Genomic DNA, 24330 nt, shown 5'->3' on the forward strand with positions numbered 1-24330 from the left:
TAACTAAAATGCTCTCATTCTACCATGCTCAGTCAAAATCCCCCAAATCTCTTATGGTAAGACTGCAAGTATTAGCAAACCTACTGGGAGAGGTTTGGGGAAATCGGTGAGCCCATCCAATGTCCGGACCCACTAGATCCTGTTAGGATCTCTGATCCTCCTTCCCTGCCCTCAGCTGAAGTCCCTGGCCCTCTGAGTCCTCATTCCCTGAGACCCAGACTACCACGGCCAGCTAACTTTCTCCCAGCTCAGACCACTGTGGGTCGGCATGCCCCAGTCCTGCAACCACCGGCCAGGGTCCAGCGGCCCCAGATGCAGCAGGCTGGCCTCCAGACAAGGACTTCCTCTCAGAAGGCCGAGTCCAGGGCCACCTGAGGCTCCCAAAGACATCGGTTACCTGTGAGTGGAACAGCATTCATTAATACACCTGACAGATACAGGGTTTTGGTTTTTTCCATTTAAGAGGTTTTTATTTTTTATTTTATTTTATTTTATTTTCATTTAAGAGGTTTTTAAAATACTAAATATTTTAAAATATTAAGATTAAACTTAAATAAATATTAAAATCGAAAAAAAATCATTTCACAGAAGCATAACATATACATAATCCAGCTCATCTACTCATACAAGCAGAGATTAAACACCCACCCTGGCTTTCCCAGGTAGCGCTAGTGGTGAAGAATCCGCCTGCCAATGCAGGAGACCTAAGAGATGCAGTTTCAATCCCTGAATCAGGAAGAGCCCCTGGAGCAGAGCAAGGCAACCCACTCCAGTATTCTCTCCTGGAGAATCCCATGGATAAAGAAGCCTGGCCGGCTACAGTCGATGGAGTCACAGCCGGACACGACTGAAGAGATAGCACACACACATGTGACCCAGGAAAGGCACTTAAGGTAGACACAGCCCCAGGCTTCATGCAGAACGCCTAGGCACCCAACACATCGGGAAGGAGCAAGAAAACCCTCAGGGAATTCGATTCACTGCCTCACTCCTGCTCTAGTCAGGGTCCGCATGGAAGGTGGCTGGAGCTGTATGCCCGCCCAGTGGAAGGCGACTTAACCGACTGTCCTTGACCCTCTGCAGGCCCTGCCATCCCCGTGGGCGTGGACGTGCAGGTGGAAAGCCTGGACAGCATCTCCGAGGTGGACATGGTAGGCGGGGCCGGGCGGGCAGTTCCGGTGCGGGATGCCAGGGCTGCTGGCCCGGTGCGGGATGCCGGGGCTGCTGGCCCGCTGCAGCCTGCGGTGGGCGGGGCCGCAGCTGGAGGGGATAAAACTGGGGCTTGGCGGCTGACCCAGGTGCGGGGAAATCTAGAGCCGGGGCTCTCTATCTTCACGGGTCAAGATAACTTGGGAGGGTGCTCTGTCGCTCAGCCTGTCTGACTCTTTGTGGCTCTCTGGACTGTAGCCCATCAGACTCCTCATGGAGTTCTCCAGGCAGGCATACTGGAGTGGGTTGCCGTTTCCTTCTCCCGGGGATCTTCCCAACCCAGGGATTGAACCCCAGACTCTTGCCTCTCCTACACTGGCAGGCAGGTTCCAGCGCCAACTTGCGCCGCCTGGGAAGCCCCAGCCTGGGAGGGGATGTTGATTGAATGCAGATCCTTGGCCCCACGCCAGACTAGCCGATTCGGTCTCTGGGAGTGAGAGCCAGCCCCTTATGTTCTGAACACACCCCTCAAGGAATGTGAGTGGTCAGACGAGCCACACTCGGAGGAGCGCAGGAGGTGGATGCATTCACCTGGAAGTCTGCAGGTCCCTGATCCCCACTGCCCCGCCTCACCCTATGGTGGTGTCTAGCAGGATTGGGTGGTCACCAGAGCCTCTTTGAAGAAGTCTCATTTCAGCTGAGACCCGATAGCTGTGGAGAGGGCACAGCAAGAGCTTGTCTGAGATCTCTGAGGCAGAAGAAACAGGGAGTTTGCAAATAGAAAGACAGAACAGGGAAGTGAAGGACTCAAGAGATGGGCTGGTTGGTGCTCACCTCTATGGGACCAGCCTGCAGGACAGGCAGGAGGCATCTGGGTGGAGCTGGTCTAGCAGAAATGGGCATCCACTCTGAGCCCACCATCACGGGCATCTTTCCAGCCTTCCTCCACCTGCTCCAGAAGACTCATCTGCATTTATGTCTTAGCTCTGGCTACAGTGTAAGGGCTTCACTCTTGGTTTAAGGCATAACCACAGAGACACTTGTTAACAGAATAAGGTTTCAGGCTGAAATTATATTGCTGCATACCTCTTCATCCATTCATTCCCTTCATTTTTTTCCACCCTGCAAGTATTTATTGAGCATCCATTTCTCTGCTCTTCCAGGCACTAAATTGGGGTCTGGAGATTCAGTGGTGGGCAGGACATAATTCTGCCTTCAAAGATCTTACAAGTCCAGTGGTAGAAATCCTCCTAAATGGGACACTTGACTGTCCAGGTTTCTGGAAGTGTCTACTGAGTTGAGTTGAATGGTGAACCAATAGGTAAGGAGCCATGTGTGCACAGGTATTGGAGAGGGTGGAGTGCTTTGGGGAAACCCTGGCCTGCTGGCTCCATGCCAGCCAGAAGGCATCACAGCTGCCGTTTTTTCTTTGCAAAGCCTGAAGGAGGAGCTGTGCAGTCCCCTGGGCTCCAATCTCACGAGGCATGAGAATGAGTCATTCTCTTTCCCGTGGCAGCAGTGGTTGTGGTGGCCGGCAGGACTGCAGACTGTCCCCCAGCCTCTGGAGGCTGGGTCCGAGGTATCCATCATGGTGGTGGGTGCAGCAATGACGGTCAGGAAGGGCGCTCTCTCAGGCGTCTCTGGTCTCACCCTGGCTCCACAGGACTTCACCATGACCTTGTACCTGCGGCATTACTGGAGGGATGAGCGGCTGGCTTTCCCCAGTGCCAGCAACAAGAGCATGACCTTCGACGGCCGGCTGGTGAAGAAGATCTGGGTCCCCGACGTCTTCTTTGTTCACTCCAAAAGGTCGTTCATCCACGACACCACCACGGACAACATCATGCTGAGGGTGTTCCCAGACGGGCAGGTGTTGTACAGCATGAGGTAACTGTCCCCGGGGACGTGGGTTCCGTCTCGAGTGGTTCTAACCCGTGTGGACGACGCCGGGGAGAGGGTGACTGATTTGCCACCGTGTCCTCAGAGCTAGACCGTGCTGGTCATGGTAGGCGAGGAAACAGCATTTGTAGAATGAGTTAGCTATTCAATTTCAGGTTAAAAAACCACCACAAAGAAAAACAGCCCTCTATTTAAAAAAGGTGTGGTCTGTCCGTTTGGCCCTGGAGAGTTTGCCGCTGTGGTTGGGTCTGTGGAATACAGGGGAAGGTCTGGACCTTCTGATAGCAGAACTCTCTGAAGATGAAATGGCCACCATGATAGGTGGTAGCTTCCCCATCACTGGAGATCTTAAGCTTGGGTGAGGAGACTAATTGAGCCTGAATGAACTGAGGGAGACAATGATCTTTACACCCTCCACCTCTGACAGCCTATGATTCTATCACTCTATCAAACATATTATCAGTTTATTAATAATAAACATTAGAAAAATAACAATAGCTACTGCTTATTAGAGGCTACTGTAGCATGTCTTCTGGGCTGACTTGAGTGATCATAGTCTTATCTCCCACTTTCCAGGCCTGCCTGTACCGTTTGCCAGGATTTGATGCTAATAACGTTGAGAGGGTGCTGCGGAGGCATAACCTCTGGGCATCTCTGGGGAAGGTGGCTCTCTGAATAAGAACAATGCCTGGAGGAGGTGCCGGTGTGGGTCATTCACAACCAACACCCTCAGGAGCTGGGATCCGGGCAGGGCAAATGCCACCATTTACAGAAGACAAAACTCTAAAAGTTAACTTAGAGGGACCTCCTTGGCAGTCCAGTGGTTAAGACTCAGTGCCTCCAATGCAGGGGACACGGGTTTGATCCCTAGTTGGGGAGATAAGGTCCAGTGGGCCACATGGTGCTCCAAAAAAAAAGAAAGTTGACTTAGAGACCTGGGCCTCCAAGCTTCTGGAAGGAGACAGCCGCTCCTGGCCATGTCTGTGTCCTCCTTACTGTGGGCAGACAGGCGAGTCTGGAGGCCACTGCATGAGCCGACATGTTTGTTTTGTTCTAGGATTACAGTCACCGCCATGTGTAACATGGATTTCAGCCACTTTCCCCTGGATTCTCAGACCTGTTCTTTGGAGCTGGAAAGCTGTAAGTGTCTGTGTTCGTAATGACAGATCTTTGCCTTCTTCCCTCCCTGTGACATTTTAGTAACTCTGAGACAGAGTACCGCCTGCCAGAGATAAGACCTATTTACTCCCAGGCTGGTGTAGGAGGACCCTGTTGCTCCACCTTGCCTCAGAAGACAGGGAGTCAAATTAACTTCTTTTCCTCTCCCCAAAGATGCATATACAGATGAAGATCTGATGCTATATTGGAAGAATGGGGACGAATCTCTGAAAACGGACGAAAAGATCTCCCTGTCTCAGTTTCTGATTCAGAAATTCCACACCACGTCCAGGCTGGCCTTCTACAGCAGCACGGGTAGCTAACTTCTGCCACGGTTGGGTTCGCATGTGGAAGAAAACACATTAGAATTCTTCTTGGGCCCCCTCCGATGAAAATAATTTTTTTTATTATTTTAAGAATGCATAGTGCAACAAAACAAAAATAGCACTTAAAAGCAGAGGATTTAAAAGTTGCTGCCCTCGGAAATCCCATGGCTGGAGGCACTCATTCTGAACAATTCAGCAAATATCCTTGCAGACATCCTGATTAATTATGTCATTTTACAAAATTATGCAATTTTACAAAATTGTTGTTGTTGTTTAGTCACTAAGTAATATCTGACTCTTTTGAGACCCCATGGACTGTAGCCTGCCTGCCTTCTCTGCCCATGGGATTTCCCAGGCAAGGCTACTGGAGTGGGTTGACATTTCCTTCTCCAGACGATCGTTCCAACCCAGGGGTAGAACCTGCGTCCCCTCTTAGCAGGTGGATTCTCTGCCACTGAGCCACCTGGGAAGCCCTTAGAAAAATGACAAAAGTGTTATTTCACCAAAGTCAGGTTTTACACACGATTCTGTAAACTGATTCATCTGACTTAACGATATAGATGGATAGCTTTCCAGGGAAAGGTATTTACAACCTATATTCAGAGATACAGATTCATTTCTCATGTGTAGTGTGACCTCTTCTTGGACCCTGGGTCCATATTTGAAGCTTTGAGAGCATCCACTTGTGAGCTCTTCTTTGATCTCACCATCAGCCCTTGTAATTAGTTGCCTAGGGGCCCCCTAACAAAGTACCACAAACTGGATGCTTGAAACAATAGGAATGTGTTCACTCCCAGTGCTGAGGCTGGAAGCCTGAGCACTCTGCTCCCCCTGAAGGCTCTGGGAAGGAATCCTTCCCTGCCTCTTATCAGCTCCTGGTGGTGGTGGCATTACTCCGGCTTCAGCCTTTATTGTCACGTGGCTCCCTGTGTCTCTGGTGTGTCCATGGTGTGTCTGAATCTTTGGAACCCCATGGACCATAGCCCACCAGGCTCCTCTATCCATGGAATTCTCCAGGCAAGGATACTGGCGTGGGTAGCCATTCCCTTCTCTAGGGGATCTTCCCCAACTTGGGGACTGAACCCAGGTCTCCTGCATTGCAGGCAGAGCATTACAATCTGAGACACCAAGGGAAGCCTGTGTTTTTAATGCATCTATGTCCAAACTTCCCTCTTCTCTAAGGATACCTGTCACTGGGTCACAGACCACCCTAACTCAAAGGCACCTGACCTTACTTTGATTACATGTACAAAGACCTGATTTCTCATAAAGCCACTTTGACGGGTGGTGGGAGTTAGGACTTCGATGAATCTTTATACACTATACAGCTCTGCAGTAGCCACAGGACCACAGAGGACTTCTCACTTCCCTACCCTTCCTGTCCCCGTGCTGAGAAGCTCAGGCCCAGGTGTGAGAGGATTTTGTGTTACTGTCTGCTCCTGCATGGCCACTATCTCCCGGTTCGCCTGCCCCCAGCCCCGGCCTTCCGTCCACACCACCCACCAGTGGAGAAGAGCGAGCCCCAGCCAAGGGTGTCAGGACAGCCGCCCAGGTTCCCTTTATGTCCATGGTGCTCACCTTCATCCCTCTCTACTCTTCTGCTCTGATGTGTATTTGGCACACAATTTTCTTTTCTCATCTCTTCTTGGCAAGTTTAAATCAACTCTTTTCTAAAACCTTTTTTTTTAAACAAATCATTTTTTTGGCTGCACCAGACAGCGTGTAGGATCAGCCAGGGGTAGAATCTGTGCCCCCTGCAATGGAAGTGTGGAGTCTTAACCACTGGGCCACCAGAGGAGCCCCTAAAGCCATTTTTAAGAATTTCTTTTTCATTATGTGCTGCTGTTTTGAGCGCTTTATCTGAATTAACTCCTGTCTACCCAACGAATTTATGGTGTAGATAATATTGATATCCTCCCCAGAAAACTGAGGCTCAGAGGGATTAGATTTTAGAAAGAAAGCTTATTGTACTAAGGCACCCAATCATGAACTTTTTAACTTTCTGCCAAAGATGAATATGACGATGGGGAAAGAAGGGCTCCCAGGAAAGGAGTCTGTTTTCGCCTCTGTGATGGGATCTCACTGGCTTCTCCCTGGGTCCCGCAGGCTGGTACAACCGTCTGTACATCAACTTCACGCTGCGCCGCCACATCTTCTTCTTCTTGCTCCAAACCTACTTTCCCGCCACGCTGATGGTCATGCTGTCCTGGGTGTCCTTCTGGATCGACCGCAGAGCCGTGCCCGCCAGAGTCTCACTGGGTAAAAGCGCTTGATAAGGTGTGGCAGGGAGGGTTTTCTGTTTTGTTTTTTCCAACCAGTCACTATGTAGAGAAGTAAAAGTCACCACTCAGGGTTCTTAACCGATGGTCTGTCTGAGTCAGAGGAGCGAACTTTCCTCCTACTTCTTGCTTTCCAATTCCACGCTGCCCTCAGCTTCCCAGACCACGTGGTGAAAACCTCAGGGAGCTCAATCCACACCACCTCTGCTCAAGTCATTTCAGGAAGCAAGCGCTTTTCTGGGATGTGGACTTCTACCACTGGGAGTGTCAGAGCTCAGTACTCTGATAAATGAGGCAATTCGACAAATGCCCAAACTTACTCTGTAAACACAAAAACCTTGTTTGTTGGCTTTGTTTATACAGAGTTTGGGAGCAGGGCCCATGTTTCGTGATTTCTTGGAAGGAAGGGGGAGCTGCATTCCCTGGAGTTGTGGCTTAGCCTTGGAAGCCCCTCAGTGTCAGAGTCAACACTTGCACCTCATCATTGTCAATTTGGACAAAATCAGGTTGGGTTTGACCAGCAAGGCACAGTGAGGAAGAAACTGGTGTGACAGGCTTTCTGGACTCAGATGGGGGAGGATGTGTTCTTTTCTTGAGGTTTGGGAAGGTTCCTTGAGAGGGGTTCTTTAGCCCCTGCTTTTAAATTTTTATTAAATCAATTTAATTAGTTTTAAATTTAAATTAAAGTAATTAAATTTTTATTAAATTTAAAAAAATTTATTTTTTGTTGAAGTATAGTCGATTTTCACAGTCGCTGTTTTAAATTCCACATCTGAGCAGATCCTCTGGGATGAACCATGGATCTTGGCGGTTACATCACAGAGACCCCCAGCTCCAAGGGGCTCAGAGCAAAAGGGGACATGCAGTGAGTGGTCCAGGAGGAGACCGGGGCGGCTGCTTCGGAGCAGACCCTCACACCTCTATGAGGTGGAAATCTGCCAGGGGCAGTTCTGGCTGGGTATAAGAGAGAGAGAGAATGTAAAATGGGGCAGCCGTGTACGCTTGTCAGAGGCTGAACCAAAGCTGGACGTTGCAGGGATCACCACGGTGCTGACCATGTCCACCATCATCACGGGCGTGAACGCCTCCATGCCCCGCGTGTCCTACATCAAGGCCGTGGACATCTACCTCTGGGTCAGCTTCGTCTTCGTGTTCCTCTCGGTGCTGGAGTACGCGGCCGTCAACTACCTGACCACGGTGCAGGAGCGCAGGGCGCAGAAGCTACAGGAGAAGGCGAGAGAATTTCATTCATTTCCTGGTTGGAGCCCATACTGCGGGTTGGATGAGGGTAGCCGGAGGGAGAAAAGGGAGGTGTTTGTGCAAAAGGAGGAGGATCCATTTCAGAATAGTCTAGCTTCTATCACAGAGGATCCCAGAAAGTAGCTAGTCTTTGGACAAAAGCTAGGAAGACTTGGATTCTTAATCTCAGCTCTGCCGCTTCTCTCGGGCCTCAGTTTCTTCATCTGTTTTAGAAAAGTATGACAGAATCCTCACCCCACCTACCTCCCAGGGTTACTGTTAAGGGTTACAACACCCTTGCAATAGCGTATGGGAAAGTTACTTTGAAATTGTACGGTTCTAGATGCACGAAAAGTCTCACTATCATTCCTGAACATGTCTAGGGAAAATGTCTCCATGGCCTTTGAGCAGACAAGAGGAAAGTTCTAGAATAAAAACTCATATATTTATCAGTTCTCTGGCCCATTGATCCTGAGACTTTAGCCTTTAGGCTCATGGGAAATACTGTGCTGTCTATACACCACTGCACTACACTGAAGTGTACTATGAGATGGAATGCAAATGGGAATTCAGGGCAACGCCCGTGGGCAGAGAGGGAAAGTCTAGTCTATTCACACAGACTCTTATTGATCACCTTAAGAAATAAAATGCCAACTTGTTACCAAATCCTTATTCATCACTGCACTAATAAAAATGATATTCATCTGAAAGATGTAGAGATTAGGGGACTGAAAAATCCTACATTGACGCATGTCTAGGTGTCTGGGAGCTCCTTTGCATAAGGGAGCTTTAAATTTTAGGCAAAGAGGATGTGTTGCATTTTCAAAAATAGTCTTTCAATTCCACAATATATCTGCTAACTATTTCCATGGTGTCTTCAAATATGCTAGAATGTTTAAGATACACACTTGAAGTTCTCTTCGGAACTTTTCTGCTTCAGCGTTTGGATGTTTGTTCACATTTTCAATAATCTGTACATTCAGTCAGTCAGTCAGTTCAGTCGCTCAGTCATGTCCGACTCTTTGCAACCCCATGAATTGCAGCACGCCAGGCGTCCCTGCCCATCACCAACTCCCAGAGTTTACTCAAACCCATGTCCATCGAGTCGGTGATGCCATCCAGCCATCTCATCCTCTGTCATCCCCTTCTCCTCCTGCCCCCAATCCCTCCCAACATCAGGGTCTTTTCCAATGAGTCAACTCTTTGCATGAGGTGGCCAAAGTATTGGAGTTTCAGCTTCAGCATCAGTCCTTCCAATGAACACCCAGGACTGATCTCCTTTAGGATGGACTGGTTGGATCTCCTTGCAGTCCAAGGGACTCTCAAGAGTCCTCTCCAACACCACAGTTCAAAAGCATCAATTCTTAGGTGCTTAGCTTTCATTGATCATTATCAAATGCCTTTGATTCTACTTAAGATTTATAATCTACTTGATTTATAATCTGTTACGCTTTCCTTGTGGAGAGCTTTTCAAAAAATGACAAAACCTTCCTCTGACAAATATGGACTTATGAACTATTAACCTCATATAACATGTTCTCAGGCAGATCATCAGCCTATTCCCATATGATGAGCCTGGTCTTGGGCAGTGATGATACGATGCTATCTAAGGAGCAAAGAGTAAGTCATCAGTGGACAGACCATTGGCCCCAAGTCTCGTTCCCTGTCTATGGGAACAGAAACCTGGGCAGTAAGGGCTTGCTGTTCACTGTTGTCAAACATGTGATTGAAAGGCTGAGAAGGTGTAGTTGCTGGAGAGTAGACAGATGGGGAGACGTGGAATCTCTCTCACTCCTCCACAGAGAAATCACTATTCACAACTGTTGACATGGCCCCCAGTGGAGCTGAGGTTCCCAAAGGGGCCTGGATTCACCTTCTCAGCCTACTAAAGATGAAGATTCCAGGCCTACCCCATATCTATGGATTCAGATTCTCTGGAGCTGGCACCCTGGAATTGGCATTGCTGACAAGTTCCCGAGCAATTCTGATGTCCACTGAAGTTTGACTTCTCTGCAGATGGCAAGTCTAACCAGAGCCTGCTAGATTTACCTGGGTTCAAAAACGGGCTCTATGCCGCTTTGGGTTGAAGCTGGAAGGCAGTGGGGTCCACTCCACCACATGTGCTCAAATTCTTTGGCTGACTATCCAGACCTGCCCAGTGTGCAGAGAGCCACTTAATTTTTCTCAGCAATGAGCTGATGGGGGAAATAGAGATTTTCCATAATTTTGGTTATAACTCAAAATCTTAAAAGTCTGTTTTTATTTTAGCAGACAAAATTTCAGCTTAGGGCAAGGAAAAGGAGTAAAGACTTGTGTCTTAAAAAAAGAAGTCACAGTGATGTAACAATGTCTCATAATTTTACCAAGTTTGGGTGTGATTATATCTAAATGCAAAGAATTGAATAGATGACCTCTTATTAACCCTTATCCTTAAAATCTATTTTAATTATTCTAGGAATGTATTACTGTGGTACTTAATTATTGTTGCTGATGGGACAAGATATAGAACTTATAATGAAACAATCATGCCTGATTAAAAAAACAGCTCTCTAAACTACAGATTTCTTCAAGTGTGAAAATACTTCAAGTAATTTTGATTTTTTTCATCTTTTTTTTTTGTATCCTAATGCCTCTTGGTATCCATCTGTATATTTCAAGATCCATGACAATAGGAGCCAGGGTGTGAAATGTTATTATTTTACTTTCCCAGATGGAAAAGGCACAGCAGGGCTGAGAGCAGAGTTGAAAACATATTACGGCCAAGAGACTGAGATAAACTCCTGGTCAGTAGGCTGGCATCATACTTTTGTCCAGCATCCATCAAACACAAATCCTTTTCACTTGGGTATGTGAATCCTTGCTTAAAGTTTTAATAATCTGTACATAGATTATTATCAAATACCTTTGGATTATATTTAAATACTTTTGGACTTTATACAGGAAAGTATTGGACTTTCCTGTATAGACTTATTCAAAATATGGCAAAGCCTTCGTTCAACAAACACGGGCTCATGAGCCAAACGTTAACTGGTGCCAACTTTGCTGACTCAAATTGTGAGGAGTTAAGTAAAACCATTTCCCTCCCTCCACTTTATAATTTCTCATGAACCTGTTCATACTTGCAGAAGTGGTTGAAAAAATAGGATAATGTACATCCATACACCCTGCCCCTCCATCCAGCATTGCTGACATTTGGCCATTTTTGTGTGAATTTTTTCTCATATAAACGTATTTTTTTGTCAGTGCAGTTGAACCATTTAAAAGTACAAGGCAAAGGGTTGGTGGCGGGGTATAAATTAAGAGTTTGGGATGAACAGATATACACTACTGTATATAAAATAGATAAACAAAGACCTACTGTATAGCACAGGGAACTGTATTCAATAGCTTGTTATAACCTATAATGGAAAAGACTCTGAAAAAGGTCTCATATATATCTATATCTGTCTGCATAGGCATACTTAGATATATAAAACTGAATCACTTTGTCCTATACCTGAAACTATACATTGTAAATAAATTATACTTAGAGGATTATCCAAGAAAAAATAAAATAAAACAATAAAAATACATAACAGGCAGGCACCATGACCCTTGAACCTTAAATGTAACCCTTTAAAATAAGGACAGTCTCCTACCTAATCATCTTTGTCTTTATACACAGAGGTGGGGGCCCCTGGTTGGAACCAGAACATGTGGATTTGAGGCCCTAATTCCGACACCGGCTGTCTGATCCCAGGAGAGCTGTATAGCTTCTCTTGCTCTTAGTTTTTGCTTCTGTAACTGAGGGCATTTGGACTAGACAAGTGGTTCTCCTTAGCAGAATAACCTGAGAACCTTAAATCAATTAGTCTAGAGTGGAGCCTGGGGGTGCGCAGTGTAAAGTACTCCCAAGGTGATTCTAATATGCAGAGAGGGTAGAGAGTCATGGGACAAAGCCATCTCTGGAGATGTTGCTAGTTCTGCTTTCGTGGTTCCGAATAGCTGTAGGCTTTACTCTCAGCCCAGGCCCCTTCGTCTGGACCCCTTCCAGGTCTAAACGCCCCTGACATCTCCCCTTGTGTCTGCTGCCTGCAGCTCCCGTGCATGTGCGGAATGCTTCACTCAAGAACCATGACGCTGGATGGGAGCTGCAGTGAGTCCGAGGCCAACAGCCTGGCCGGGTACCCGAGGAGCCATATTCTGACAGAAGAAGACAGGCAAGACAAGATAGGGGTCCACCTGGCCCTGAGCAATGAATCCAGCTCCTCCAGGAAGAAGGGGCTTTTGAAGGGCCAGGTGGGTCTTCGCATCTTCCAGAACACCCACGCCATCGACAAATACTCCCGGTTGATATTCCCAGCTTCCTACATATTTTTCAACTTGATTTATTGGTCAGTGTTTGCCTAGGGGCTCTGAACCTGTGCCTGGTGAAGGCAACTTCTAGACCCTTGGACTGTCCTGCCTGATATGGACATCTCTGGGGTCTGGCCGGCTGCCCACACAGGGACCTGCTGACCATGTCCCCCCACAGAGCGGCAGCTCCTGGACCACCCTGAGCAGCATCCTGGCCCCTGGAGGACCCCGGGAGCCCTCCAGCTGCCCTCCCCAGACCTCGTGGGCTTGCTCGTCATTCATGCTGTTTGTGTCCCACTTCTTGCCTCTCTGGGACTGTCTCTGTTCTTGGGTGTGAACAGTTTCATGAGAGCCCCCTTCCAATAAAGAAAAGCCTCAAATGCCTCCCAGATGAATATTCTGAGACCCTTATAAAGCCTAGGATTCTGTTATAGAGGAAAGGGGAAAATGAAAGGCAAGCTTAGGGGCTTTCTTGATAGGAGACAGGAAATGAGGATTCAAAATGGAAATGAAAGAAATCTGTAAACTCTACACCTGGATTAAGTGCCTATCTAGGAAAGAAGAAAAAGGAAAACTCAGATCCCAAACAGGAAATGAATTGACCTGAGTGAGTCTGGCAACTCCCATGATTTTGCAGTATTAAGGGACATCATTCTTTCATCCAGCTATTCAGCCACTCATTAAATATTGAATACCCAGCCCGTGCCAGCGTTTATTTTTCTCAGCAATATGTGACAATATGCACTGAATATTGCCTACCAGGGAAACACTGCCCAAACCCATCAAGTTGCAGAGTTTTTTTTTGGGGGGGACTGACCATCTGGATGGAGCTGACTCCCCATATAGCTGACCTTAGCCTCCCATTCCTCCAGAGGCTGAGCTGATAACCCTCAGCCCAAGACCCCATCATAAATCAAACTGTTAGCCTAGACCATCTGGCATGGCTGTAGGCCCCCAGGTGAACAAAGACCCTCCCATCTGGCAGGACAGTTCGGGGGTCTAGACATTACCTCTCAAGAGTTGGAGGCCAAGGCCCAAATCTGTCTTCTGTCAAGGTAATCCTGTACTACACAATAATCCTTGTCAATTCCTCATTGTTAATGTGAATAATTCTGCTTCCAATCATTAGAAGATTCACATAACAAACATTTAAAAACATCCCTACACTAGATATTGGGCTTCCCTGTGGCTCAGATGGTAAAGAATGTGCCTGCGATGTAGGAGACCTGGGTTTTATCCCTGGGTTGGAAAGATCTCCTGGAGAAGGGAATGGCAACCCACTCTAGGTATTCTTGCCTGGAGAATTCCATTGACAGGGGAGCCTGATGGGCTACAGTCCATGGGGTCGCAAACAATTAGACATGACAGAGTGTCTAACACTTTCACTTTTTTTTCACTGCACTAGACATAGTGGGATCCAAAGTAAGAATAAGACATAATTATATTCTCACACAGCCCTCAGAGAAAGGACTGGTCCAGGATGTGGTATGTGATTATGTATATATTAAAAATGTTACATACAACAAAAACGGTTCAATGTGCAATGGAAATTCTGAGGAAGGAATGATTTCCAGTGGGAGACTGAATCTCGTGGAGATAACACCTTCTAAGCTGTTCCTTGAAGGTTGGGGATCTGGAGAAGAAATATTCATGCCAAGTGCACATGTAGAAAGTACATGCTAGATGTGGGCTTTCCAGTATGGTAGCCACTGGCCATGAACTTAAATTTATGTTAATTAAAGTTAAAAAAAGACCTGAGTTCTTGCCACATGGCACTAGCCAAGTTCCAAGCGCTCTGCTCAATAGGCGTGTGTGGCCAGTGGCTGCTCTATTGGATAGTGCAGAGTTATACCACATTTCCACAGTCACAGGAAGTCTTAGCGCTGCTGGGGATGGAAGGACTGGCCTGAGCAAAGAGCATGAGAGAGGCAGGCTAGTTTGGGATTGCAGAGTATAGAGTTTGTGGGGCAAGTCATCTTTTTTCTTTTTGCTGGATCCTAGTTTGCGGGAAGAGGTGAGAGACGAGCTATTTCTGCAACACTAGGAGTCATGGCAGGTCCCCCAACCTCTCCCTCCACACCCAGGCTGATGGGGGCAGCGTCCTCTCCAGGTAGTTGCCTGGCCCAAGAGCAGTGGCTCTCCCAGCCTCGTAAACACATGAAGAATGAAGGTACATAAAGAGGGAAATTGCATGGTACAGGGCATCTGGAAATGTTTAGAAACCTTTGCTCTCTGGAGACTCTCTAGGCCACACTGCTGCTCAAAGAATGATAATTACATTGTCATTAAAAATACATCCTGTTGCTCTAGTTGCTGTATTTAATTCCAACACTGCTTGACTTCTGACCACGTTGTCTTCATAAATGGAAGCTCCTATAGCATGGTGGCCTGTTCACACTTAACAGAAATAAAGACGTATTTTAACTAGCTTCTATAGTGAACTGGCATTCATTCTATAGCTAACAGAATTGTAAACAGCATTTCATCATGAGCCAATGACACCTTCGGATTTAGCACAGTCTTACTGCAGTGTAATAATGTGACTCTATGTGAGAAAAGCAGAAATTTAAATGAGGTAAAGGGGAGACAACCGTAGGAGTGGAGAACAGGAATTAAAGAAACGTTGAGCAGAGAATGATTCACCGTAGAGAGGACAGACGGGTAAACGTAACTGTTACCCGAGATGCTCAAATGGTGCCTGGTTTCACTGAATCGAAGGCACCCTCAAAGGTAAGATGCCCCCGTAGTTTATGAACCACTGAGAGGAAAAAGTGCTACTAGTTAAATTATAGCAGTCTACGATTATAGGATGAGTCCCAACTTCACCAATGTTAAATTGTAAAACATGTGCATGCTGGAATAAAAGAAACAGGTATTATACAAAAACTGATGATCAGACGTGCTTCTTGGACACCAAGGAGACATTTATCGGCACTTATCTTCAAGGCCTTATGCCCAGGTGGGGGGTGGGGTGGTGCCTGGGGTGGTAGCAGATAAGAAATGAATGGGAGACTCCTTTTAGTCACTAAGAAACTTACACTGGGGAATTCCCTGAAGGTCCAGGGGTTAGGACTTGCTGCTTTCACTGCTGAGGCCCAGGTTCAATCCCTGGTGAGGGAACTAAGATCCCACAAGGCTATGCAGAGTGACGAAAAAAAAAGAAAGACAGAAGATAACAAAGTTCACACTCATAATAGGCATGGTTTAAAATGGTCCAAAGGAGGGAGACATTACAGATTCTGCTGTTTATAGTAAACTTTGAGCAATGGCTAGATATAATTTCAACTAATAGGAAAGGAGGGAAGGGAATATTAACATGGCAGAAGGAAAGCTTGGGTGTGTTCAGGGAACTGGGAGCAAACACTCCACCAAATGTACCAAAGTCTTGGGTTCGCATCCTAGCAGTTCTAGGACCTCAGTGTCAAGGGTCCTTCTAGGTTCATTCCACTTAGAATAAACCCGGGGAAGAAACTGGATGGGTCTTGTCTGCACCCACGAATGTCAAAGAAAATCAGAACTCTGGGTTGTAAGCAAGTTTAGAAAGTTAGGACTCTTCAAAACCAGTTTGATTTTGTTCTTGCCTCTGCAGAAGGGAAACCATGAATTTAAAAAATGGAAAGCTGCTGAGTTTCAGGGAACCAATGAGACAGGAAAATAATGATGATGATAGTGGGAAAAGTTAATGTTAAGCTAGGTGATGTTTAGAATTGCAGCCTGTGTCCTGATATTGACTTAGACCAGGCAGCCAGAGGGAGAAGCTAGTCCAGTGGAAGGTGAGGAGTCTGGGTCTGGCAGGCAAATGGAGATGTCAAGTAAAAACTTACAAAGGCTGGTCTAGGGCTGAAGGGAATAAAGATTTGGGACTATCATCCCAGATGTGCTCAAGGAAGCTCTATCAGGGGGAACAAAACTCCTCAGAAGAAAAGCAGAAGAGAGGAGGTCTGGAGATAAAAGCTCAGGAGTACTTATTTAGGTGGGAAGAGGAATGCTGATCAGAGAAATAGAAGAACCCAAGCTGGGTCCACAGACCTGGTAGCTGGGTTATAAACACCATTCTCGGACCACTTCCACCAACTCCAACAGAAGAGTTTGAAGAACCCGCCATTAGAACCACAACCCTCATCCAGGCCAGGTATGCCATAGTGTTCTTTTGAAGTCCTCCAAGGAAACAAGAGTCTAAAACCATCTCCTAATGTAAATAGCAGTTCTCTGAACATTTTTCCTTCTACCTACATAGAAGGATACAGTCACAGATACAGTAAGAAGGAATACTCTCAAGTGGGGGAGGGGAGGGCTGGGGACAAATAATAGCATAAAAATTGAGAAGGGTAAAGACTGTGAACAAGCGAGGCAAGATGGAAGCCAGAGGCCAGATGGGATCAGTCATGAATGTAGGGGACTTCTCTGGTTTCCAGTGGTTAAGACTCCATGCTCCCAGTGCAGGGTGCACGGGTTCAATCCCTGGTCCCAGGAACAGAGATCCCACCTGCCACAACTAAAGATCCCGAGTGCTTCGATGAAGACCTGACATAGCCAAATAAACAAATAATTTTTAAAAATCGTGCAGATAGATGAAGGCCTTCCTTGACAAAGAAGAGGAACCATTCTCTCAAGTACAAAAGGTTTATGTAGGTAGAAGGAAAAATGCTCAGAGAACTGCTCTTTACAATAGGAGATGGTTTTATAGACTCTTGTTTTCTTGGAGGACTTCAAAAGAACACTACGGCATACCTGGCCTGGATGAGGGTTGTGGTTTTAATGGTGGGTTCTTCAAACTCTTCTGTTGGAGTTGGTGGAGGTGGTCCAAGGGTGGTGTCTGTAACCTGGTTACCGGGTCTGTGGACCCAGCTTGGGAAGCAGCAGCGTTGAGTGGTTGAGACTCCGCACTTCCTCTGCAGGCGAGTGTAGCTTGGACCCCTGGTGGGGAAGCTAGGATCCCACGTCTCTCTGGGCAGGGCAGCTGCACTGCGTAAAAGGAGTGTGGGGTGCACTCTCTGCTCCAAAGAGCACGAGCTGAGAGCTGACTGTGTGGGTCCTAATTCATCTCTCACATCAACCTCACGGGGGTCTTAGGGATTTTCATCCTACACACCGACTGAAATGTGCTATCTTCCATAATTGTGTTCAACCCATCAGGTAGGTGGACCTGCATGAAATAATTCATTGCTCATGGTATTTTCAGGCAAAAAAGTGATTTATTTCTTTACATAGAGAAGCGGCTGGAAAAAAAAAAAAACACCCCCAACTGGCCTGGGTTGTGCTGAAACATGTCTGCCTGGAGTTATCCTAACAGTCAGTTGGAATTCAGAGTTAAACTAGCACTCGGGCTTAGCTCCTTGAAACCAGAAGCTAAGCTGTGGGACCAGCAGCCATTCAGCGCAGTCTATATATCCCCAACCTTCTACCCCTGACTCCACACCGATCACGAAGAAATGTGACGTAAGTGAAAATGGCACCCACAGGGAAGGTTGTGCGCCCAGCACGTGTCGGAGGGCAAGAGCACTGGCCTATTTGCACCGAGAGCTAAATCCCATGCCAGAGGGACCTATGTCCCAGCCCGTCCAACCTCCAGGGCTACCTGAGGGCAATCGACACCTGTAGTATAAACATACTCTCCATCAGCGGATTCATTAAAATATTCAGTCCTGACTTTCAGACCTGCAGATGTCATCATGACATGGCATGTGGGTCAACTTTGAGAATATTAGGTTTGGGATTTATTTTAAAAGACAAATTGGAAAAAAGACAACCTCTTTAACAAGTTGTGCTGGGAAAACTGGTCAACCACTTGTAAAAGAATGAAACTCGAACACTTTCTAACACCATACACAAAAATAAACTCAAAATGGATTAAAGATCTAAATGTAAGACCAGAAACTATAAAACTCCTAGAGGAGAACATAGGCAAAACACTCTCCGACATGAATCACAGCAGGATCCTCTATGACCCACCTCCCAGAATATTGGAAATAAAAGCAAAAATAAACAAATGGGACCTAATGAAAATTAAAAACTTTTGCACAACAAAGGAAACTATAAGCAAGGTGAAAAGACAGCCCTCAGATTGGGAGAAAATAATAGCAAACGAAGCAACAGACAAAGGATAAATTTCAAAAATATACAAGCAACTCCTGCAGCTCAATTCCAGAAAAATAAATGACCCAATCAAAAAATGGGTCAAAGAACTAAACAGACATTTCTCCAAAGAAGACTAACAGATGGCTAACAAACACATGAAAAGATGTTCAACATCACTCATTATTAGAGAAATGCAAATCAAAACCACAATGAGGTACCATTACATGCCAGTCAGGATGGCTGCTATCCAAAAGTCTACAAGCAATAAATGCTGGAGAGGGTGTGGAGAAAAGGGAACCCTCTTACACTGTTGGTGGGAATGCAAACTAGTACAGCCGCTATGGAAAACAGTGTGGAGATTTCTTAAAAAACTGGAAATAGAACTGCCATATGACCCAGCAATACCACTTCTGGGCATACACACCGAGGAATCCAGATCTGAAAGAGACACCTGCACCCCAATGTTCATTGCAGCACTGTTTATAATAGCCAGGACATTGAAGCAGCCTAGATGCCCATCAGCAGATGAATGGATAAGGAAGCTGTGGTACATATACACCATGGAATATTACTCAGCCGTTTAAAAGAATTCATTTGAATCAGTTCTAATGAGATGGATGAAACTGGAGCCCATTATACAGAGTGAAGTAAGCCAGAAAGATAAAGATCATTACAGTATACTAACACATATATGTGGAATTTAGAAAGATGGTAACGATAACCCTATATGCAAAACAGAAAAAGAGACAGAACAGAATTTTGGACTCTGTGGGAGAAGGCGAGGGTGGGATGTTTCGAGAGAACAGCATCGAAACATGTATATTATCTATGGTGAAACAGATCACCAGCCCAGGCTGGATGCATGAGACAAGTGCTTGGGCCTGGTGGGCTGGGAGGACCCAGAGGAATCAGGTGGAGAGGGAGGTGGGAGGGGGGATAGGGATGGGGAACACGTGTAACTCTATGGCTGATTCATGTCAATGTATGACAAAAACCACTACAATATTGTAAAGTAATTAGCCTCCAACTAATAAAAATAAAGGAAAAAAAAAAGAAAAGATAAATTGAAAAACCAGCTTCAGGTGTAGTATGTCACGTTGAAACGAAACTGACCAGGTTTATTGGAGAGTGCACTTTAGTCCATTTAGCCCAAGGTATCTCACATTAAACGTGCCCATTAATAACCTGAGACCTTGTTAAAATGCAGATTCTCATTTAGTAGGTTTGGGAGGGGACCTTGGCTTATGCGTTTCTTTCATTCTTTTTAAGAAATTTTTATTTGACTGAGCCACGTCTTAGTTGGGGCAGGTGGGATCTTAGTTCCCCAATTAGGAATTGAACTCCCCTGCATTGGGAGTGCATAGTGTGAACCACTGGACCGCCAGAAAAGTTCCAGGATTATGTGTTTCTAACAAGCGGCCTGGAGACGTCAGTGCTGCTGGCCTGCAGACCACATCTTAAGCAGGGAGGCCCTAGAGACCCCCCTCACTATTTAAAGTTAAGCTCAGATGTCGCCTCCCCTTTGTGACTTTCCCTTACATCCTCTCCCTTCCCAAAGCATAACTTATCTTTAACTCATGTTATACTTTTGTGCATTGAGGCGTTTCCATGATGTTTCGATGATTCTCCTTAATCCATGCTTCCCAGGCTTGGATTAGTCACCTGGCAAGCTGTTGAGAAAGTCTCAATGCCTGAGCCCCACCCCCAGAGTTCATGATTTTCTTATAATCCCAACTCTCTTTTTGGTGGTGGTTGTTGTTAATAAAAGTAACTCTTCTTAAAAGGCTGGTACCAAAGTCTGAAATAAATTGGGGGGAGGGGAGAGTTTTGCATGGTTTGCAAACTGTGTTCCCTGGAACCCAAGAGGTTCTCTGGGGGTTGTTTCAGGGTCTACTCTGGGAGTGGGAGCTGCTGAAATAGGGTTTAGAAGAGGTAAGAGGTGAAGATGGGAAGATACAAGCCAGAAATAGAACTGGGACTTCTGGCCCCCAAACCTTTTCATGTTCACGGTTTCCCACCAGAAAGCTGTGTGGTCTGAGAAACAACGGGCCCAGGGGAAGTTTCCATCTTCTCCTATCAACATTCCTTAATCCAGAAGGTACCTGGCCTCCTGGCACGGGGGGAATGGAGGCCAGAGGTGGGAGGGACAGGCAGGCAGGTTCTACCATGTAGAGCTTTGGTTTTCTGCTCCAACATCAGATTTGCCCAAAGCGCTTGAAGGAAGAGTCTAGACCCAGGTCCTGGTCCTCTGGTTGCCAGCCTCTTCTGACCTCCCGCCTTTACCCAGTCCCTCCTTCCCATCACCTTTCCTTTCCCCCAGAGAGCACCCCTCCTCTGCACCCAGAAGGAAGCCGGCAGCTGCCGCCCTGTATCTCCGATTACCCACCTCGTCCAGCTGCCGTGGCCTTGAAGGGCTGCAGAGCGGAGCGTGGCCACGGACCTCTCTCCTTCCTTCTGTGAGCAGAGAGAGGGCCTGTGAGTGAGGGCTGCAGCCGCGGACGCCATCACAGGTGTGACAAGCCTTGCAAGGTCAGCTCCGAGGGGCAGGGCTTCCGTCTAACTTCTCAGCTGCTGTAGTCCAAGGTGCATAACAGTGTTGGCACATGCTCTTTGCTCATTAATTTGATGGAAAGAAGGAGTGAAAGCTATTTTTTAAACTGAAGTGTAGTTGATTTATAATGTTTTATTAGTTTCTAGTTATACATAAAAATAGGAATTTTCTTGTCATCCTTGAGCAGGGGGCATGCTAATCTCTGTATTCTTCTGATTTTAGTATATATTTGCCAAAGTGAGCACTGAAGCTACTAATTATAAACACTCACTATGCACTAGACATTGTGCTACATATAGATTATAGAAATTTCTTCTCTCCAAAATCTCAGGCTTTGTATTTTTATTTTAATTTCAGTTACCCTTGACTATCGTCTTTTTTATTGAAATGTTGGAGAAGAAGGAGATAGTTGTACTTCATCTATTTTTGTAAAGATGTCCCCAAACTAAGATATTTTCCTCATAGTTACACCTTTTACATGTAAGGACACATGTACAATTTTTGCCAAAATGTTTTTTTAAACTCTGCTGTTTGTAGAGAAATTGCTTCAAAGGTACTGTATTATAGCTTTGTAATTAGAAAAGAGGATGCCTTATCTTTTCATCTAATTTCTTTTCTTTTTATCTTTCACTTATCTTATTCATGTTCAGTATGGAAGCAGGAAGCTAAATGTGAAGTGAACGCATTTTGCCAGCTATGTGACCTTGAGCAATTTAATTAATTTCTCTGAGCTTTAATCTCTCTATCTGAAAAAAAAAAAGAGGATAATTCTGGCCTCTTAGTGTGGACGGGAGGAATGAGTTAGAGGGTCTGAAGAATTCAGTTCAGAAAATTAAAAAATAGACGAAGGGGAGAAGGAAGGGGATGAGGAGGAGGAAGAAGGAGAGGAGAGGGAAGAAGGAGAGGACGAGCCAACTTTCAAGTTTTCCAAGTGAAAATATTTAAAACCACAGCCACAAACCAATCTCTAATTGCATCTGTAACTGCAATCATTTCTAGCGCTCAGCTGTTCGGCTGTGTCTGACTCTTCGACTCTACGGACTGTAGCCCGCCCGGCTCCTCTGTTCATGGGATTCTCCAGGCAAGAAGACTGGAGTGGTTTGCCATTTCCTCCTGCAAGGCATTTTCCAAACCCAGGGATGGAACCTGTGTCTCCTACATTGGCAGGTGGATTCTTCACCACCTGGAAAGCCCGCAATCATTTCTAAATCAACAGCAAAAATTTTCACCCTGAAAGTGTAGGAAGACGTGATCTCAGAATATAGAATCCTTCTAGTCTGTTCTTTACCCTGACATTTTCATCAAAAGAGCAGATGAAAACTGTCATGGACCAGCTGGCGTGTCGGGGGGCCAACTTTCTGGGGAGATGTCTCACCCTTCATTTTGCAGATAAAAAGACATAGCCAGAGAGGCTGAGTAACAGGCTTTATGTAGATGACTGCTGCTGCAGTTATTAAAGAAAAAGTAATACCCTAACATGGACTAAAGTATCTTGTGCAGATACCCTAAATTGGTTAGCATCCATCAGACTATGCAGAACTAGTGGCAACCTGTGATCTGGGTTGTCCGTCTGGCTCCTGATTTCACCCTCTCAGCCCCCTGACGCCCTGGGCACCTGTGAATACCCCGATCCTGGTACTTCATGGGTTCTCTCTGAAGTTGGAATGAGATGGCCCAGCTCTCAGGATTCTTCACTGAATCATGCTATTCACTGAGCACCATGGGGTGTATTTCTGGCCTCAGGAAAACTCCTTTGAAAAAATTTCTTCATGTCATGGAATACCTCCCAGGTTGCCTCTGTTCTCGGTGACTTGCTGTTTCAATTAGACTCAGTAACCAGTGAAAGAACAAGGGTTCCAGAAGAAAGAAGTCTAGAAGAGGCAGTCCAGACAGTTCATCAGCTCCCTCCGTATAGACCTCAGGGACAGAAAACTGGGGCTTTCTCACTCACTGTATGCAGCCCTAGAGTGTGGCCCTTGACCTCATGGTTCAAGACGGTGGCAGGAGCTTAAGCCATCATTGTTTTTTAAATTTTTATTTTATTATTTTTCCTAGTCCTGCCACATGACATGAGGGATCCCAGTTTCCCGACCAGGAATCAAACCTGGGCCCCATGCAGTGGAAGCATAGCATCTTAACCGCTGGACCACCAGCCATCGTTTCTGCCACTGGAGAAGCAGGATGCTTAAGGGGATGAAGGGGAAAGGGAGCGTGCCTGTCACCTTTCAAGGAAAGTTCCAGGAGGCTGTCACACACTTCCCACTGGCCGGAACTGGGTCCCTTGGCCACACCCACCTGCAAAGAATGCTGGGAGATGTATTTATCCTGCATAGGCTTATACCTAACCCCCAAAGAGGAAATGCCGAAAGAAAGGGAACATACAGAGCATAGGCTGGAGCAGTTCCTGCCACACCGCCGAACGGGTTCCATGCGCAGTGCTGTAAGTCTGACTCTGTGACGCCGTGGACTGCAGCCTGCCAGGCTCCTCTGTCCATGGGATCCTTCAGGGAAGAATGCCGGAGTGGCTTGCGATGCCCTCCTCCCGGGATCTTCTGAGGCACCAGTTAGGAACTACAGGGAAGCTGCTCTCTCAGGCCATGGCTGGCTGACGCCTCTGGTCTCCCTGCCTCTCATGCACACCCCTTCCCGTTCTATCTCAAGGGGGAAGCAGACAGAGAGAGATGGGTCTTTCTAATGTGCTGGGGTCATGTCTAGAGCTTCAGCTACAACTAACCTCAGGGAGACTTGGAGTGTTTCTGAGCCTGGAAATAGGACCCGGGCAGTGAGTCCCCATCGTTGCTTATTTTGGGAGAGGGAGGAATTCTGCCTTTCCCTGCAACTCTGCCAGTTAGGAGAGAAAGCAGTGGGGTCGGGAAATTTAGGGCAGTTCTCCTTGGGGTAGACTCTGGAGTCCCAGAGTCCGCTCCCACCAGCCGCTTATTTGGTGATTGTTCCCTGAGCGGTCTCTCCAGAGGACAAGCTGGCCTGTAAGCCCCACCCTCGAGAGGAAGTTTGATTACCGCATTCAAGAGAGCAGGACATGATTCATCATCTTAGTTGTTTTCCCAGGCGCAAGAAGGATTTGCACCAGTCACCCCCATCCTCACCACAACAAGAGTGCCTTGTTTTGAGACATCTTGCTGGCTGAGGGGATGTAAATGTGACCCCAGAGGAGAGGAGAGGTTCTTCTGAGTTTGAATACTTTTAAAAAATCCAATAAATAAATAAAAAATCGAGTCAGTAGGCAAATATGAAATATATATGTATTGAAAACAAGAAGAATATCAGAGTAAGATAGGATAGGTGGAGTTTACTG

The 24330-nt window shown here is 46.4% G+C and overlaps 1 protein-coding gene and 1 pseudogene across 1 annotated transcript in view; one reads left to right on the plus strand and one right to left on the minus strand.

Annotated features, from left to right (window-relative positions):
- GABRR2 (gamma-aminobutyric acid type A receptor subunit rho2) overlaps positions 1 to 13003 on the plus strand; it is a 40692-nt gene extending 27689 nt beyond the window's left edge. The window contains exons 3-9 of the mRNA XM_065911480.1: positions 1084 to 1151; positions 2813 to 3036; positions 4106 to 4188; positions 4381 to 4521; positions 6639 to 6791; positions 7848 to 8044; positions 12128 to 13003. Coding sequence (XP_065767552.1) covers positions 1084 to 1151; positions 2813 to 3036; positions 4106 to 4188; positions 4381 to 4521; positions 6639 to 6791; positions 7848 to 8044; positions 12128 to 12439 — 1178 coding nt within the window. The 3' untranslated portion in view covers positions 12440 to 13003. The remainder of the gene's footprint in view (positions 1 to 1083; positions 1152 to 2812; positions 3037 to 4105; positions 4189 to 4380; positions 4522 to 6638; positions 6792 to 7847; positions 8045 to 12127) is intronic.
- An 8163-nt stretch (positions 13004 to 21166) lies between these two features.
- On the minus strand, positions 21167 to 21257 carry LOC136150992 (U6 spliceosomal RNA; annotated as a pseudogene).
- Positions 21258 to 24330: the final 3073 nt, after the last annotated feature.

The sequence above is a fragment of the Muntiacus reevesi genome, chromosome 19 (assembly GCF_963930625.1).
Source record: "Muntiacus reevesi chromosome 19, mMunRee1.1, whole genome shotgun sequence".
Lineage (NCBI taxonomy): Eukaryota > Metazoa > Chordata > Mammalia > Artiodactyla > Cervidae > Muntiacus > Muntiacus reevesi.